Source organism: Suricata suricatta, chromosome 5, assembly GCF_006229205.1.
Source record: "Suricata suricatta isolate VVHF042 chromosome 5, meerkat_22Aug2017_6uvM2_HiC, whole genome shotgun sequence".
NCBI lineage: Eukaryota > Metazoa > Chordata > Mammalia > Carnivora > Herpestidae > Suricata > Suricata suricatta.
This window is the reverse complement of record NC_043704.1, coordinates 110,825,487-110,843,309: the sequence shown is the minus strand read 5'-3', so window position 1 is coordinate 110,843,309 and position 17,823 is coordinate 110,825,487. Positions and strand designations below refer to the sequence as shown.

The 17,823-nt window shown below is 40.7% G+C and overlaps 2 protein-coding genes across 2 annotated transcripts in view; one reads left to right on the top strand and one right to left on the bottom strand.

The window, feature by feature from the left end:
- MED12L (mediator complex subunit 12L) overlaps positions 1-17,823 on the top strand; it is a 320,540-nt gene that overhangs the window by 188,951 nt on the left and 113,766 nt on the right. The gene's annotated exons all lie outside the window — the stretch shown is intronic.
- Positions 714-6,055, bottom strand: GPR87 (G protein-coupled receptor 87). The gene is made up of 2 exons (XM_029940043.1): positions 6,022-6,055; positions 714-1,756 (listed from the first exon to the last, which is right to left on the bottom strand). The coding sequence occupies exons 1-2, from the start codon at positions 6,053-6,055 to the stop codon at positions 714-716; spliced, it is 1,077 nt and encodes a 358-aa protein (XP_029795903.1).

The window sequence follows — 17,823 nt, the reverse complement described above, 5'->3', positions numbered from 1 at the left end:
CTTTTACCCGAGGAGGATTTAGCACATAGCCATATCATAACGGCACATGTTGTGTTTTGTCCAAGATCCGCTTGTCTTAATAGCTAGCGTTTCCTTCGGAAATAGGCTACTTTTAATATCAGTCATTTGAATTCGATCTTTTGAATACATTGCTTAAGAAATATACTTAAACCTCTTCCCTCCTCCCTCACACTATGCAGTATTATCCGATGTGCATGGACATTGATCAGTACATTGAAGGGTGGATTTCTAAAGGTCCTACCTATTCATAGATGGACTGACAGATGGCCTAGTAATTAATATGTCCTTAGTTATATTCGAAAAAGTGATCCCAAATCTTAAACCTTACAGCTACCTAGAATAATTTTTTCTATAGGTTCTCTAATCTCAGAGGTGGCTCCCCAGCAGCAGTAATTCCTGGCAGGGCACTGGCTTTGCCATTGCCTCCTCCGCCTCTGCAGTCTGCTCAGGAGACCCTGACTCATGAACCTGCCACTTCACTGCGCACCGCCTCTGGCTTCACTCACTTTGTGACATGCCTGAATGGTTTTTTTTTCCCTTAGTTCGAAATGACACCCACATTTCATACCATTTTAGTTTTCTTTTATCCAAATTTTGATAGACTGAAGCAAGGATAATCAAAAGAAACATTTATTTACACTGTGTACACTTTGACTTCAGCAAACAAGAGTAGGCCTCCTGGCCCTTAACTCCTACACATCTGTGTAATCATAATATATGCGGACTTCTGATCTTCTGACACTTTGCAGTGACCTGATGCTTTCGCTCCTGGTTCTGATGTTGGATTTTTTGAATAGCCTTCTTGAAAATGACCTACACATGAAAAAGTAAATTATTGGATCTAGACACACATTACATGCAGACAGGAAAAGTGTCATTTCTTTGCAGTAATACAGAATTTTGTGTGCAGATTCGTCTAAAAGCCTGTCTAAGTGACTGAAAGTAAAAGGAATTCTGCACAAGTGATAGGGTAGAAAGCAGGTAAAGAACACTGCCACTACCACCCTTATACTCTGGTTATGTTTCCTCTTTCGGCTTGACTGGCTTATGAATTGCTTGCTGGATTTATGGATGTACCGGGATATGGCGATGTAACATCCAATTAGTATCACCAGCACAGCCACAAATAAGCAGCTGTTGACATAAATGACTGCTTCATGCCATTTGACTCCTAAGGGACTTTTAAGCTTCATGCAGTCATGAACATTTTCCTTGGTTAGTTGGCCATTTGTTAGAATGATGTTTGGCAAGGCCAGAACAGCCATGATCACCCACACACAAATAGATAAAACCTTCGTAAAGGTTATGCTGTACATTCGCGAGTCCCCAAACGGCTTTACCACCTTCAGATAGCGGTCAATGCTTATCAGCCCGAGAAATATGATGGAGGTGTACATGTTTGCATAGAATAAAACAGAAGTGTATCTGCAGAGGATAAACTTAAAGTACCAAGGTCCAAATCCTGCATCATGCACTATTCGAAATGGAAATGTCAGCGTCATTATGAGGTCAGCAACCACTATGTTTTTGAGATAAAATATGAAGCTGGTTTTATTCCTAATGTGGAAGAAAATCCACACTGCTAGACCATTCAGCAGGATGCTTGCCACAAATATAATGAGGTAAAGCACAGGCAAGACGATAGTGTTAAATTCATTGTTGACCGTGGTGTTCCTTCCGGGTCCATCGCTCGTGTTACTTGGAGCGTGACTCCCTTGGCTGTTCAGCTCATTATCTGTAGGAGAAGAGGCGAGACATCAGGCCAGAGCTTCACGTGTGTGCCCCACAGACTGCTCGTCCCCCTGATAGGCTACTGCTGTTTTGGGCAAATTAAAAATTAGTTTAAATATTTACTTTAGTGCATTTTCAATGTTTTGAGTGGCCAGGGTATTGGTGGACTCTCCTTCAAGTCCTCCTCTCCCTGCCTCCGACCCCCCCGCCCCCAAACACATAAACACCAGGGTCCTTGAGGTAAAATGTATTTCTGGTTCTTTATGCCAGTCTTTTGAAAATGAGGAGAACCATGCCAGTGGCAGTTATTGTGATTTTAATTGAATGTTTGATATCATTACAGATAGAATCAATAAAATCTGGTGGCGGACAATGGAATTTCCTCTAATGAAAACAAAATGGCTAGCACTGGTTATTCTTTTAGGTTAGCCTGTGGCACACACTTTGAAATAACTTTTTTAAATCTCTCTCAGTGTTCAGTTGTTGAATCATGAGTAACTGAGAAAGAGTAAACCTAATTGGTGATTTTTTTTTTTTTAATCTAGACTTTTTTTTTCCAGGCTGAAATACCCTTACACAATCTAGATTTTTTAAGTTTTTGCCCTTAACTTTTTTAAAGAATGTAAGAGCCTTTAGGGACCATTATTCAGAATAGAAACAAGAAATTGTTGTTAACCTATAAGCTTATTATCATGGAGAGCCATTTGTTAAAAAAAAGTAGTTCTAGGCTGATACCTATTTTTATTTAAAAGGCTACATTATACCTATTGCACATAGATAAAATTTTTAAACTTTTTACATTTTTGGAATATTTACTTTGTGTTGTTAACGGCCTATGCCTTACCAGTCTATCACATACATATTCAGTATCGTGTGTATGAGAAACTCATTCATGTGGCAGCCATGGAAATGGGCCTCTTCGATCTCCTACTGGAGTGAAATCTATGGGCAGCCCTAGCTCCGGGCTCTGAATCTGCCATCATTTTCTCACAGATGGACACTTCCCACAGGCTGTTTTAAGCCAGTAACTCCCCATAGGAAGGTTACTAAGACAAGACTTTTCCTGTGACAGAAGAGTTTCCTCTGACAAATGACTTTGGCTGGAAGACTCATCATTCTGGTCAAAACTTTCTTCATACTGCACCATAGTTTGAATCTTCCTACTCAACCTCCTTGCTCACCATTCCTGCACAGGGGTCAGACCTGCATTTCAGTCAGTAATCCCTTGCAAGCATTTTTCCCCAGTAAATCCCTTGGCCATCCATTATGTCTTGTCATCTGCCTTATTTTCTTTCTTTTAAATCCGACTAACACAATTTTCAAATGAACTCTAAGGATGTAAGGTTACAAGGAAGATCATTACTGACTTTTTACTTCTTATTAATTAATATTGTTTACTATAATTATAGTTATGTTTTGGAATGATTTTGTTTTAGAGGCAATAGCATTAATTTTGCCCTCATTTCCCTATATGACAGGGAGGGTAGTATTTACTTTAGTTCCCTTCTTTGAAGAAGTAAAACAGGGAAGATAGTTTTGATGATTATAATCCAAAAACAGGTTTTTAAATTGCTGCCTGGAATTTAAGTGTGGGCTCTTCCTGAGTATCCTTGTCCTATTTCTAATTCTTGCCCTTTTATTCCCTGCTATAAGTGTTTTTAAAAACTGGTTTTCCAGGCTGAAATACCCTTACACAGTCTAGTAATTTATACCTGGACTCGCTAGTTACAATGAGACCCACAGTATTATTAGACTTTATAAGTTTAAAATGCCTGATTCAGCTGCCCTCTATATTAACTGCTTCCAGTTTCAAATATTGTCTTGAACACTACCATTTAAGCCTATTTTGACTCAACAAAGTGTTGCAGTCTTGGCTGTTTCTTCACTCCATCAGCATCCATGTTGTTAGAAGCTTTCTAAGAAGTGCCATTTTACCTGGGTTAAGATAGTGCTGAATTAATTTCCACAATTAAACTATTAATCACTTCGTCTAACCCAGAAAAGAATTCAGTGGGAAATGGAGAGAGGACAGGCAAGTTTTTATCAAGGTAAGTGGTCCAGCCAAGGGACACAGATTGAAAATGGTCAGCCCCATCATCTCCTGGAATGATGGCTATGTTTTACCATAATGATGAATGGTTTTCAAAGCCATTGTAAGTACAAATAGAATGGTTCACACACTGTAGCCATCCTTGGCATGGATACTTACGGCCTTAGTGTTGACTCACAGAATCTATCGTGCATATTCACTGTGGAATGGAAAGACCCATACTTCCCGAGTTGGTTTGAGATTGTGTGTCTGCTCAGTATTTCGTTATATTTTAAAGTTTTAATTGTATGGACAAGCACTCTTATGAAATGATGACTTATGGATCAATTATCATCATTATTAAAGATGGAGTCTTAAATCAGAATGTCAAAAATAGTACTTAACAAACACTCTGTCTCATAAATGACCAATATCAAGCCCCAGCGGCCTTAGTCCATAGTGGCTACTGTGGCTTTGTGAGTCTGGTGTTCAGCTTGTTGATTATATCACCTTGTAATATTTCCTTCCTTAGTTTATGTATATGATTAACATTTTGGAATATAGGACTTTTTAATTCAGTAAGATACGCCTAGGCTTGGCTATTTCTTCATTGACAAATTCCATGTTGATAATGCAGCTTAAGCAGATGAGTTAGTTGTTAAACTTGTTATGGATTGTTTTATGAAATAATATGGTAGTAGAGAGAAAAAATAATGGTTCTTAAGCAGGAAGAACCATCTGTGAGTAGATCTAGAAGGCTCAAGTCTTGAAGCAGAGTTTTGTCTGATTGATGCCTTTAAAGAATTGTCTGTATTCTTTCTTGCCAGCCACTCCCATTATTGCTTGTCTTCTGTATCATTGCCCCAGAGTTTCCCAAAGCTGGTGGGTGTGCTCAGAAGCTTTTCTGTGTTCACTGCTCCCGCTCAGGAACGATGAACATTAAATGCGTGTGGCTCTCTTCATCCAGCATTTTTATCATGTTGTTCTTCACTGTCAATAAAATACTTGGCCAAGGTTGGGAACATTTTTAATGATGGGTAGCTTGGTGATTCAATTAAGAAAATTAGAAGGTGTTTTTACAGTGTAAAGGCTATTTTCTCACACACTCCTTGTTTACTAAGTTGTTATTACCTGTATTATTTGGCTCAGAGCTTGATACAGAGTGATAATTGAGGGTGAGGTTCCCTTTGTTATTTTCTCTCCTGCTTGTGCTCCCCCAACCCCTTTTCAATTAGATTAACGAAGGCACTGACAGAAGAGCCTTCATCGTATAGTAAATTAACATTTTGTGCCACCCTGTATGAGAATGGTATTGTAGCCCACGAGTTTGATGGGTTGCAATGTGGCTATTTTGGTGTGTATGTGGGGGAGGAGGGAGGTAAGTGGGGGGTTGTGTGTGTTGGAGAAATGCATGGGGTTTGTGGCCATATACAACACTCAGCACTTGTGGCTACTGTATTGGGCAGAGCAGATAAAGGGCATGTTGGTCCTTTGGAGAGTCCCACTTGAGCACTGGTTTGGTTACTTCATCACCTTGTAAAATGGAATAAAGAGGAGCCATTTTGCTGGGTCTCCCAAGAGTTAAACTCTCTGCAGATGTCATTTGGAGGAGAGTCTCTAGTGCTTAGCAGATGTTTCACTCTGTAACTTAAGTCATTAATGACAATTTGTCTCATTAATAGCAGTCCCGTTGTGAATGACAGAGCTTTTGAAGATCTTGGTCCTTTTGCTTTTGGTGTTGCTGCATTATTGCTCATTGGGGTGTGTCAGTCTTTGGCACAAAATGTGAAAGTATCAACAGTATGCCACTGCTCTACCTGCCTGGTAGGAATGAAATACAGAAGTCATGCAAATTACAAGGTGTCACGAGTGCGGCCCTTGCACGGTCACCTTGCATGGTCATTGTTTAAATAGTCAAATTGTCTAAATAGGAGAGTAAGGACTTGTCTTTGACTGCCTGGGAAACCTTGGTGAACCTTAAACTATTACATCTGGAAAGTAACAGGTTTTTTAGGTTGGGTATAAAAATCTTCCCCAAATCTATCTTTCTTGTCCTTTTTGAGATGATCTTTGAGTCTCTCCTACCTGTTCGCTGTTTTACATTTAATGAAAGGCCATGCTAAATGTGGATTTGTACTTTAATTGGTTCAGTGACCAATAAAATTCCCACATTGTCAGACAGTATAAATAACCGTTATTGATGAAAGAAAATTTTCTGTGCAGTTTTCTCTTTGGCTTACCTGGTAATTTTGCAAGTGTCAAGTTGAGCCCCATTCTTCAGTTGTGATGGACTGTAAGCAAAAATCCGTGTCAGGAAACACTCGGGGGCGATTGAGGGGAGGGTTCGACATAGGTTATCCCTGGTGTGAGTCCTGGGGAAAAAAAGAGGAGGACAAATTAGGAAGGAATTTGAACAGAGAAATTTGACTTTCCTTTAAAAATATATGTATATGCCTTCACAGTTCAGAAAAGGCATACTCTTTGGGTATGAACAGCTGTGCCAAATGAGAGTTGCCTGCTTTTGTGATCTCTTTCAGCCTGTCACAGAGCAAGAGCCACATAGTGGTATTCAGACAAACCGCATACACAGAAATGGCCCTTTCTCTGTGACTCAGTGTCTTCATCTCTGAAATCAGAATGATGAGGATTGCTTGAAATCGTCCATAAGACATTTATCAGAACCTGGGTCTAGGAATGCACTCAGAACATGTTAGCTTATGTATTCCTTTCGCTGCTTCTACCGAATTCTTTATCCCTCCTTTCCCCCATCTAACCTGAGCATAGAATAAATCCATCTTTCATTCAATTGGAGATTAAGTTTTTTAAAGATCTTGCACTGATATATATAAGAGTATTTTCGGTGTATATATAAGAGTGTTTTAGAAGCTCACATTTTTTCTTTCTTTTTTTTTTTATGTTTGTTTATTTAGTTTGAGAGAGCATGTATGGGGAGGAGCAGAGAGGAAAAAAAAAAATCCCAAGCAGGCTCTGCACTGTCAGCAGAAAGTTGTACGCTGGGCTCAAAACTCACAAATCATGAGATCGGGACCTGACCTGAAATCAGGAGCCAGGCGCATAACTGACTGAGCCACCCAGGGGGCTCTTAAGCTCACATGCTTTTAAGTACCCTATTCTTATCATCTCTGGGATTCTAATTCTGGCTGTGACACCTCTATTAAGTCACCTGACCTTTCTGAAATTGCTGTGAAGACCCTAGAAAATTTCTATTGGGACTCTGATTTGTGTGTGCTTCTATGTTTTCCTCCACTGTAGAATCCATGAAGAAATTAATATCATTCGAATGTTTGCCTCGGAGGTCCCTCTATTTCTCTGTGACAACTGCATTTCATTCAGTCTCAAAAGTTTTGATTAAGTGAGATTAATTGGGTTTGAGTGATGGGCGTGTGACCAAATACCTTAACTTTTCAGACCTTCAGATTCCACACATTTTTGTAAAGATTAACTGAGATCATATGTTCATGTAACATTAAATGCTGGAAAACATTTCCCTTAGTTCTCCTTCAAGCAGTCCTGTCGATTTCATGTCTTTTTGCCTCTCAAAGTATTGATAAAAGCAGAAGTCCTGGGAACTGATTTTGAAGTGTGCTGGTCAAGTCAAATGTGTTTATGTTATGAATGGTTTGGGAAGTCACACTTGTGCTCATGAAGCCGCGGGAGACTTTCATGTCTCTTTACTGATGTGCTGATAGACTGCGCAGCTGCAGAGGCCCCACGTAACCTCCTCCCCTTCAAAGATCAAAGTGGATTTCTGGCTGGTGTAAACAGTTGCAGTTGCTGAGTCAGCAGGAAGAGAGCCCTTTGCAGGCAAAACTACATTGAAGAATTTGGCCACAGATGTTTATCTTCTACTTTGCCCTTTTCTGTTCCCTAAGATCACGTGAAGTTTAGGTGCTAGATTTGGTAGTAGATGGAAAAAATGTGTTAGTGATTTCTCTCTCCACCCGAATCCTCTCTGAGAATTTAGACACCCTACTCATGCCTCATGACTATCTAATTCCTACAGTTTATGGTGTGTAGTAGGCACTGAAAAGTTGTTGTTTTTTGGTTAATAGAGTATAGACAATGATTAGGCTCTTACGAGTCTTTCCTAGTTTGGTGTCACTGTTGTAGGATTTTTAAGGTAAGGCAAGGAGGTGAAACTCCAGTTTTTTAATTATTAGAAATTACTCAGAAGAATGATTGAAACCGTTAGTTTTCTGAATGTCATAATAATGACCCATGGATTCAGTAAGCCTTCTCCCTTCCCTCCCCCATCAAGGTTCTAATGTGGAAACATTTGATGGAGTTTGTGTGACAAACACATCTTCATTTTTACATTTCTCTATTCCCAAGTTACATGGTTTTCTTCCTCTTGGCTTCACATACACTTTAGTTAGTAAGAAGAATTCCAGTATGACTCACCCATACTAGAATGAGCAATATTTAGAAGGGGGGGCACATGCAACAGTGGGAGAGAGGGCAGAAAGCCAGTAAGGAGGACCAAAAAAAATTTGGGGAAGGTATCTATATATCACATTTCTGATCAAGGATTTGCACTCAGAATACACAAAGAACTTTTACAACTTCTTACTACTAAGAAACCCAATGAGGAAATAAATGATCTAAGGATATGTGTAGACGTTTGTCTCAACAGCACACAAAAAGGTGTTCAACATCATTAGTCATTGGGGATATTTACATAAGAACCCACAGCGAGATGTGATTTCCTACCTGCCAGAGTGGCCATAAATAAAAATGAGAAAATAAAGCACTGCTAAGGATGTGGAAAAACAGAAACACTTCTACATTGCTGGTGGGAATTTCAAATCATGTGGCCACTTCGAAAACAGTCTGGTAGTTTCTTATAAGGTCAAAACTAAATTTATCATTCAGTCCAGCAATTCCATGCATACATGTCTACCCAAGAGAAATGAAAACATGCCACATTGCAGACTCATGTGGGAATATTTTGGTAGCATGATTTCTAATAGATAAAAGTTGAATCAACCTCAATATCAGTGAATGATAGATAAACAAAATGTGGTATAGTCCTCTAGTGTAATACTCCTTCACAACAAAAAGGAATGAAATGCAGCTATCATACTGACGAACATCAAAACCATTTTGCTAGGTCAAAAAGACAGATGTGAAAGAATACATAACATTTAGATGAAATGTCCAGAAAAAATAAATCTGTAGATGTGGATAGATTAGTGTTTGCCTCAACTCTGGAGGTGGGAGTTGAGAATAACTGTGAGGATATGAGGGGTCTTATTGGGCAGGGGGAGGGCGGTGATAAAATCTCGATTGTTGGTGATGGTTTGCCAAACTTTCAATTTAGTATAAAGTATTTAATCATATGCTCAAAATGGATACTAGTTATGGTATACAAATTATATCTCAAGTTAAAAAGGACAGAAGAACACACAGAAAGGAAAAAGGAATACAAATAGGCTAGCAACTCCCAGCACTACAGATGAGTTTTCAAGACCAGGAGAAACACATTCCCTATCTTCTGTTGAAGCAGGTGGTGAATTGCAAAGCCCATTTAGCAAGAGTTATGTCTCTTGCAATATGTGAGGAGGACTGCTTAGCAATATATGTGATTCATTTATGAATTTCCTCTTTTGGAATTGGTTCCCAGGGGCATCTGGAAAGCTCAGTTAGGCATCCAGCTCTTGGTTGTAGCTCAGGTCTTACTCTCACAGTTTGTGGGTTTGAGCCCCACATCAGATCAGGCTCTGTGCTGCCAATGTGGAGCCTCTTGGGATTCCCTCTCTCTCATCCCCTCTCCCCCAATTCTCTCTCTTTCTCTGTCTCTCTCTACCTCCCCACCCTCTGTTGTCTCTGTGTGTGTCTCTCTCTCATAATGAATAAATAAACTTAAAAAATACTATAAGAAATAAAATCTTTAGAATTAGGTCCTAAATCCAGAGACCTTGGATATGGGTGATGATGTAGACTTCTGAGGAATCCACGCTCCCATTCTCTTAATTCCTGTTGAAATCATATAGAAGAGTTGCGTTTTAATTATTTTCCAAGAAGATATTTGTGTTTTCTGGAATCTAATTTGTTTTCCAGGTTTGGCAAATGAGATACTCTGTTCTCCTGTACTGGCCTCTGAATCTCCTCTCTCCTTCTCTGACTCCTTTATTACCATCTCTATATAAAGTGCTTTCCTGAATTGCGGCCGTGACTCATCATTCTTTTATTTCTGTTCCTTCAGGAGTGTTCATGTCTACTCGGATGCTCATCTGTCACCTCTCTTTCCTCATCCCTCTCTTCCTTCCTGAAACTTCAGCCCTTCGTGTACAGTGGCGTGTATGTGGGTGTTCTGCATAGTGGACATCTCTGAACTTTAACTGTTTTCCTTTTTCTCAACGGAAACCACTTTTCCTTTTATCTCTACTTCTGAATATTTGCTTGGTCGAGGAGTGCTCTACAGGGTGGTTCTTTTCCTTGTCCCTTACCTGACCTCCCTATTTATCGTGTTACATCTTTCCTTTGCTGTGAAGGAAAGCTGTTAGAACCCCGCTCCTTCCAAAGGCCTCTTCTAGAACAAGGCCCTCAGAGTCTCCTGTGTGGGCCACTGTACCGACCTCCTCTCGTCTCTGCTTTTTCTCTCTCAAATTTCTCTTGCTGCTTGTTGCCTGGTTCTTTTCTAAATAGCCCAGGCACCCATGATTTTCTCTTGCTCTCTAATCTTGAGTTATTAAATGGTAGCAAAATTCTGGCATTAGAGTTTCCTGATCAGCTAGCAGGCCAATTTTTGTAGTTTTGATGATCATAGAGGGCGGGAGTTAAAAGAAGCTGGGTTTTGATAATTAGGAGTTGCTAGTAAGCTTTGGGTATAAACTTCCCAGAATGAATCTTTTGAATCATGGGTACATGTTGTTATCTGCTCTATGGCATCATTACAAGGTTACTTAGAATATGCATTTATAAATAAGTGCTTTAGAACCATTTCTGTTTGTGTTGAGTGTTAGTTTTGTTAGTGTTATTTCTATTAGTCCTTCCCTAAATGCAACTTAAAGATCATTTTCATTTGATTGGAAACTGTCAACCTTAACCAACCTGGGGTGCCTGGGTGGCTCAGTAGGTTAAGCATCTGAATCTTGATTTCACCTCAGGTCGTGATCTCCCATCTCCTTAGTTTGAGCCGCTCATCAGGCTCTGTGCTGACAGTGCATGGAGCCTGCTTGAGATTCTCTCTCTCCTTCTCTCTGCGTACCACCCTCCTACACTCATGTATGTGTGCTTGCTCTCTCTCAAAAATAAATTAATGTAAAAAAAAAATGCCCAACATCCCTTGCCTTTACTCCTGGCCAAGTACAGTGGTAGTGTGGTGGAGTGCGGGATGTCAACTTCGGTTAACTTCCTGCCTTCTGAACCTCATGAATAAAATGAATATGAGGATATGTCCACGATAGGATGGCCGCCATGTCAGGAGGCACCTGGCACCTTGGCACAGGATAGGGGCCATCTCTCTCTCTGGTTCCTGCAGTGTAGCATAGGGACACAATAGCATTTATCTGGTGATTGATAGGTCGGACACTCCGTGAACCAAGTTCTTGTCACCATGTTGATGCTGATACTCTTATGTGGTTTGTGGTGAACAGCCCTTTGACTGATCTTTTTGTTCAGGGAGCTTGCCCTTTAAGTTGAGTCTGAGCCTTCTCTGACCGCCGTGGGCACATAGACTGCAGGGCCCCTGTGTGGTTCGCTGCAGAGTGGCTGTGCATCCTTGGCGTGTCCCGGCGCCTGCAGGCTGTTGCAATGAGGGTTGCTTCAGAGGTAGTAATGGCTTGGTTCCAGGGCCTTGGTCATGGGCGGGAATCCTGTTGTGTCACCTTCGGCTCCCGCAGCTGAGAGCTGATGAAACCACTCAAGAATGTGGTGTCTGTGGTAGGCCCAAGCTTCACAGCCATTCCTGAGGTTAGATGGTATCGATGCTTAGAGGCCTGGTTTTTTTCCTCCTTTCTTTTTCTTTCTTTTTTTTTTTTTTTTAAAGCCACTCATGGATATCCTCCTTTGAGTGAGAAGTTGATGGAATGAGGATGAATGAAGTGAATGAGGGTGGTGGGAAAGGACTGTAATGTGTTCTCAGTGTCTCCTTTATTTTTGACCTTCGACTAGTTAGTTGCTTGATGTCTCATACAATCCTCAGAGCAGTCCCGGGACCTAGGTGGTTTATTCCCTTTTCTCCCCTCCAGGTGGGAAGATCTGAGGTTCACACACGTTAATTAACCTGCCCTGACTCACATGGCAAGTAATGGGTGGAGTCAGGATTCATCCCAGATCTGATAGAAGCTGAAGCTCAAGTTCTATTATACTGCCCTGGAATAAAACTGGAGAACGGTTCTGGAGCTCCATTTTGTAGGATAGGAAACAGAAGTGGGGTACAGGGCAGAGGTGCCGTTTGTTTTCTCCTGTCCAGCGAGGAAGGAACTGCTAATCTTCTTAATTGGAGATCTGGTTTAGGTTGGCCTGAACAATGTTGAAAACATCAAGAAACTGCATATAAGAACTTATATTGGGACCCTGTCCTTTTTTTTTTTTTTAATTTTTTAATAGTTTATTTTGAGACAGAGAGAGATAGAGCATGAGTTGAGGAGTAGCAGAAAGAGAGGGAGACACAGAGTCTGAAACAGGCTCCAGGCTTTGAGCTGTTAGCACAGAACCCAAGGCGGGACTTGAACCCACGAACCGTGAGATCATGAGCTGAACCGAAGTCGGACTCTTAACTGACTGCGCCACCCAGGCACCCCATGGGGCCCTGTCTTAAAGAATGAGAGATGCAAACACTGAGCACGAATAAGCCAGCAGTATTAGGCACCTTATCCTGAGGGACAGGGTGCTTGCCGGTCAGCTCCCAGCATTTTGTGTTGACATCCCTGGGTCTCCTCACTTGGGAGCGTTACCTTTCTGACCCTACAGACATTTGATTTGATAAACTTCGGTTTGTTTACCATTTAATCTTATGTGACTACATTTGACCTATATGGATCAAGAAATGTTCTATTTAGGTTTCTAAATGTACTTTTCTTCTTTTTCTGCTCCTTCCCTAGGAACTCCTGATTTTTCTTGCTTTAATGACCATTGCATAGCATTCTTTCCAAATGATTTTCCTGGTACCTCTTAGCAATTCAGGAAAATAATGGCAGGAGATCTTATTTGCTTTCATACTTAAGAATTATTAATTGTCACAATTGAGCTTTCTTTGTTTTTAGCCCTGGGCTGGGGCTTTTAAGCAAAAACTGACTTGTCATTGTAAACCTTTTTTTTTTGGAGGGAGAACTGAGATTCTGGGTCCCAAGGAAGTAAAGATTATAAATGGTGGACCAGAGGCTTGAACCTAGATGTGTTGGATGTCGAGTTCTAACCCGTTTCCATGGAAGGGTAATGGGAGGACCAGGGGAAGGATTAGCATCCAGGAATGCTCAGCTGCTACCTGAGGCACGTAGCCTTGCGCTTCCAATTTGCTGTGTTACACCTCAGCCTGGTTGGTGAGTTCCTGTGTCCAGCCTGGGGGAACCCTGCTTCAGCAGGAAGGGCCAGCAGGTGTGCCTTGTGGACACAGGAATGCCTTCATTCTCTCTGGCTGCACAGGGTCTCTCTCATTATTGCCCTTCTGATCAAGATCCGAGAAATGAATGCCAGTTAAGTGCTTGCTCCCTGGATGCAGGTAGTCATCACTTTTTGGATTGATTATTTGGTGGCAGTGGTTCTCTCTCACTTGTCTTGCACATTCCAGTTTGATTTTTAGAGGTTCATATCCAAAACTGTTAGAATTTCAGATCTGAGGTTTGGGGGGGTGGTGCTGGTCATTTTCTTATAGAAAAGCCATAGTTAATTAGTATCCCATATGGAAATACTGTTGCAGTATTCGTAAATTTCAGTGGTAGAGATGCAATATTCACAAAATAATCAAATGCAAAGTTTCTGGTGATAGATACAGTCTCTCTCATATTTTGGAATCACTTATAACCCAAGAATCCTTCCACTTTAAACGGGAGGGACGGAGCGTTTCCCAATGCTGGTAACAATAGCTTTGCTTGAGGCCTTGGGAAAGAAACAGGTTACTTCACTGGATATAATTTACTTTTTTTTTGTAATAAAATTAGGTCACTGTAGTCATAGGTCGGTTTGTTAATAGCATGCTTGGACTCACCTCCGGAAGGTGTTGGAGTGCAAAGCACACACAGTCCATTCAGGTTCTTCTGGTACTACACTGAAATTCTCTTTTCAAACCTGCACTTGACATCTGTAGCCTACAATTTCGTGTCTTTGATTCACATTGAGATTTAGCAGCTTTTTGTTCAGGTGACCTCTGACCACTTGTTTTGTAAATATTTCTTTGGGAGTGGTGTCAAGTGGGTTGTAAGCTCCGGGAAGGCAAGGTTTGCATCTACTGCTTCTTTATAGCCTCGTCCCCAAACCTGCTTATTCCCTTTGCCCAGGAGAGGAGCCTTATTAGTCAACAACTTGCCCGGCATCACACACATACTGAGAGGCAAAGCCAGGAAAGGAGCTTTAGTTTTTGTGACCCCAAAGCCTCTCTGCCATTCTACTTGTCTTGATTAGTGGAACCCCAAAAGTACCTACCCACAGGTAGCCCGGCCAACGTCTTACACCTCGGTTTGTAGGCGGATATTAGGTGTTTGACTCAGTATTTAAGTCTGTGACCCTGGACAAAGCACTTTAGCTCTCACACTTGCACATCTCTGAAATGAGGAAAATAACAAATGCCTGGGCTAGTTCCCACAGGTGCTATGAGAAGTTGTGAGTCCGTATATACACAATTTTCTATTGTAAGTACTATAGTAATACAAAGGTGTTAACTCCTGGCAAATGGTATGCTTTTTTCCTGTTCAATAATAAAATTTTTATTAACTATATAGTTTTACAGTTTATGGAATAGAAATGTATGCTTTTATTTTCTGTTTAGGCAAAATCTGATTTTTGCGTAGCTGAGTTATGGATTATTGATCCAGAGAAGGCTGGTCACAGAGGTTAATGGGCCCTGGTTTCAAGAACCAGAGTAATGGTTTTAAATGAATATGTGGAACCAAATATATTTCAAGGAACTTCTGGTTCCTTAAAACAAATATTTCAGAATTTAAGGTCCCAGGTAGAGTGTTGAGTTGTTGGGTTTCCATCCTGAGGAAAGGAAAATGGCCTTGTGCAAGCTCAGGGAGTTGCTTTACTCTTTACTTTATAAGGGTCATTCTATGGTGTAAACATTATACTTCAGATTAAAGTGATTTTTCATGGTGTGATGGTGGGGGTCATCTTCACCATTCCAGAAAGGTCATCATTACATTTCTCTAGCTGTGGGTAAAGGGTAGGTATTCTTAATAGAATATCTATCTGTAGAATGGGTATCAAATTAGCTATCCCCAAGTCTTCAGATCACAGTTTAGTCAAACTGTAATATTGTTTAATAGGATAAGACTGATTCCTAAGAGACAAGTTCTCCTTCAGTTTCATCCCTTACCATCATTTATACTTTAAAAATTCTTATGAGGTCTTTAATACTAGTGGATATTTCACATTTTTATCAGCATCATACCCTCACTGTTTCTTGTTTTGTCCTCTTATAAAAACAAAAAATAAATTTCCCACCACATACATATGTAGTAAAAGGATCTGGGATCACATATAATTAATTTCATGTATGTGTTTCTGAACACCAGACACATATGCATACATACATATACATACGTACAAAATATTACGTACATATGTAATAAATGATGATTACAATCAGCTTCAGTGACATTGATTACCTGATTTTTAAAACAATGTTTCTCAAACCAGTGGGAGTATTTGAATCAAAATAATTCTGGGTTGATGTATAAAGATGTTAAGTCGCTTAACTAGGAGAAATAAGTAACTTAACTGTTTGTATTATTATAATATTTCTTGTATGTGTTTTCTCTTTTTCCCCCTGCCTGTCATAGTTCATTGATTAATGTCCTCTACCATTACTGCCCTCTCTAGCTTCCTGTCTTGTACGGAACACAACTTAAGCCCCTCTCTAGGTACCCCATGACCTGATCTTGTCTACCTATCCACTTGACGGCTTGCCCGTGCCTGCACCAGACGTTTCCTGTCTACCTGACCCTTCTGCTCTGGAAATCCTGTTTCCCCCTTGCCCAGCTACATAAGGGCAAGCTCCTTACATAGCCTTCAAGTCTATCTCATCTGCCTCCTCTTCTCAAGGGCTTCCATGTTTTCTTCTATACTGTGTCAGTGCTTCTCAGTCCGTTACCTGCCTGCTTGTCCAGAACTCCAGCCATTGCATCTTCCTTGTTTGCCTCACTGCCTGAGAATCTCTGAATCCTTCTATCTCCAGAGTCCAGCAGAGTGCCTGAAGATACAATGTCAGGCTCAAAACACATTTGCATTAATGTTAGGCTCTCTTGGAAGTGCCTGGCCCCTGTAACCTAAACTGATCTTAGTAGAGATCCTGCCATTTTTTCTTCATGAGTATCTTATTTCACCATCTGAAGTAAAAGAGTACTAACAGGAAGGGCTGAGAGAATAGGAACTGGCAGCTGATCTCTTGGAAGACCTGGACAAAGGCCAGGAGGAAGGCTCATCATACGCTGGTCCTCTGATTTTTCTCAGCAGCTCCCTCAGTAGCAGGGGAACTAAAGTGGAGGGTTGCCAATTCAAATGAAGCCCCATAGGTAATGTCAATAAGGAAAGTGAGCCAGGTATCAGAGGAAACCATCAGCAGCATCGGTACGCTAATCAAATGCAGCGAGCAGCTGCAGCGTCCGGGAAGATAATCAGCTGGGCTGAGGACTACATGACCTGGCGGACGGTGCCCTCATCTCAGGCTCCGGATTGTTGCCACACAGGTGTGTGGGTCAGCTGTGATCAGATTATCTGATGCATAAGAAAAATGGATTTTATGTAAAACTGCATGAATTTTAAGTCACAGATTAATTTTGTTAATATGTTGTGTAGACCACATAAAACTCGTCTGAGGGTTATACTTTGTGACATTGGCTGTGGCAAGCCTTTCCTTAGGGTTTCTGTTAATTCCCCGTGGGACCTAGAGTCTTGTTACCTGATGCTTGCTCCAAGGCTCTCCCTCAGTTTTACTAAATTCCCCTTCATAATTTCCTTTTGAACTGAAATTGATGAGTTTGTAAGGCAAGCTTTGAGACAATGTATAGGATTTCAGAATTCAGTGGCATTGTGTTTAATTTGGGGCAACTCCTTCAAAAGCTCTAAAGTTTCTTATTGCTGCCGATGTATTTGATTAACCACAGGGAAATAATAATTTGTGCGTGTGAAATTGGCATTTTCATGTGCCTACCTGACACTTGAGAAATTGTGATAGGATATATTATTGCAGCATGAAATTAGAAAAAATGTTTTAGGGGGAACGGAATATTGATGTCAAATAAATATAACAAAAATATCCATTAAACAATGATCATAATCTGTGGATGCTTTAATATAGTAGTTACCTTTTTGATGGCATCCACTGTTTTTTATTCCTTCATTTTGCTACATTTGATATAGGCACTGCATTAGACACTTTGACAATATGCAGTACTTCAGCCTGTTTAAAGTTTTCATTCTCCAGATCATTACAATGCTCGGTGGAAACAACCAGAAAAGAATTGGGATTATTTAAGTATTCTATGTTACTGTGAGCCACATTGTACTGATGTTCTGAAGGACTGTCTTCCATGTAAATGCATCCAGTAAACAATTAGTTTTGCTGTTTTTCCAATTTCCTCTTTCACGCAATTTATCTTTATTGTTTTGAGATGCACACTGATTTCTTCTCAGTTTGGTTTGTAAGCTTTGAGTCTGGTAGGAGGAGGCTTGGCCCAGAGGCCATCCATCCCAAAAGGAGTCCGGCAGACCGGAAGGCACCTCTGCCCGTGGCCCTGCGCCATTTTCCTGCATCTCTTCTGTCAGCGTTCTGCCTGAAGCTGAGCGCTATCACCCCTAATACTTTCTGTTAGCGCTTTTCCTTCTTCAACGAGATCATAAGCATCTTGAGTACAGGGACC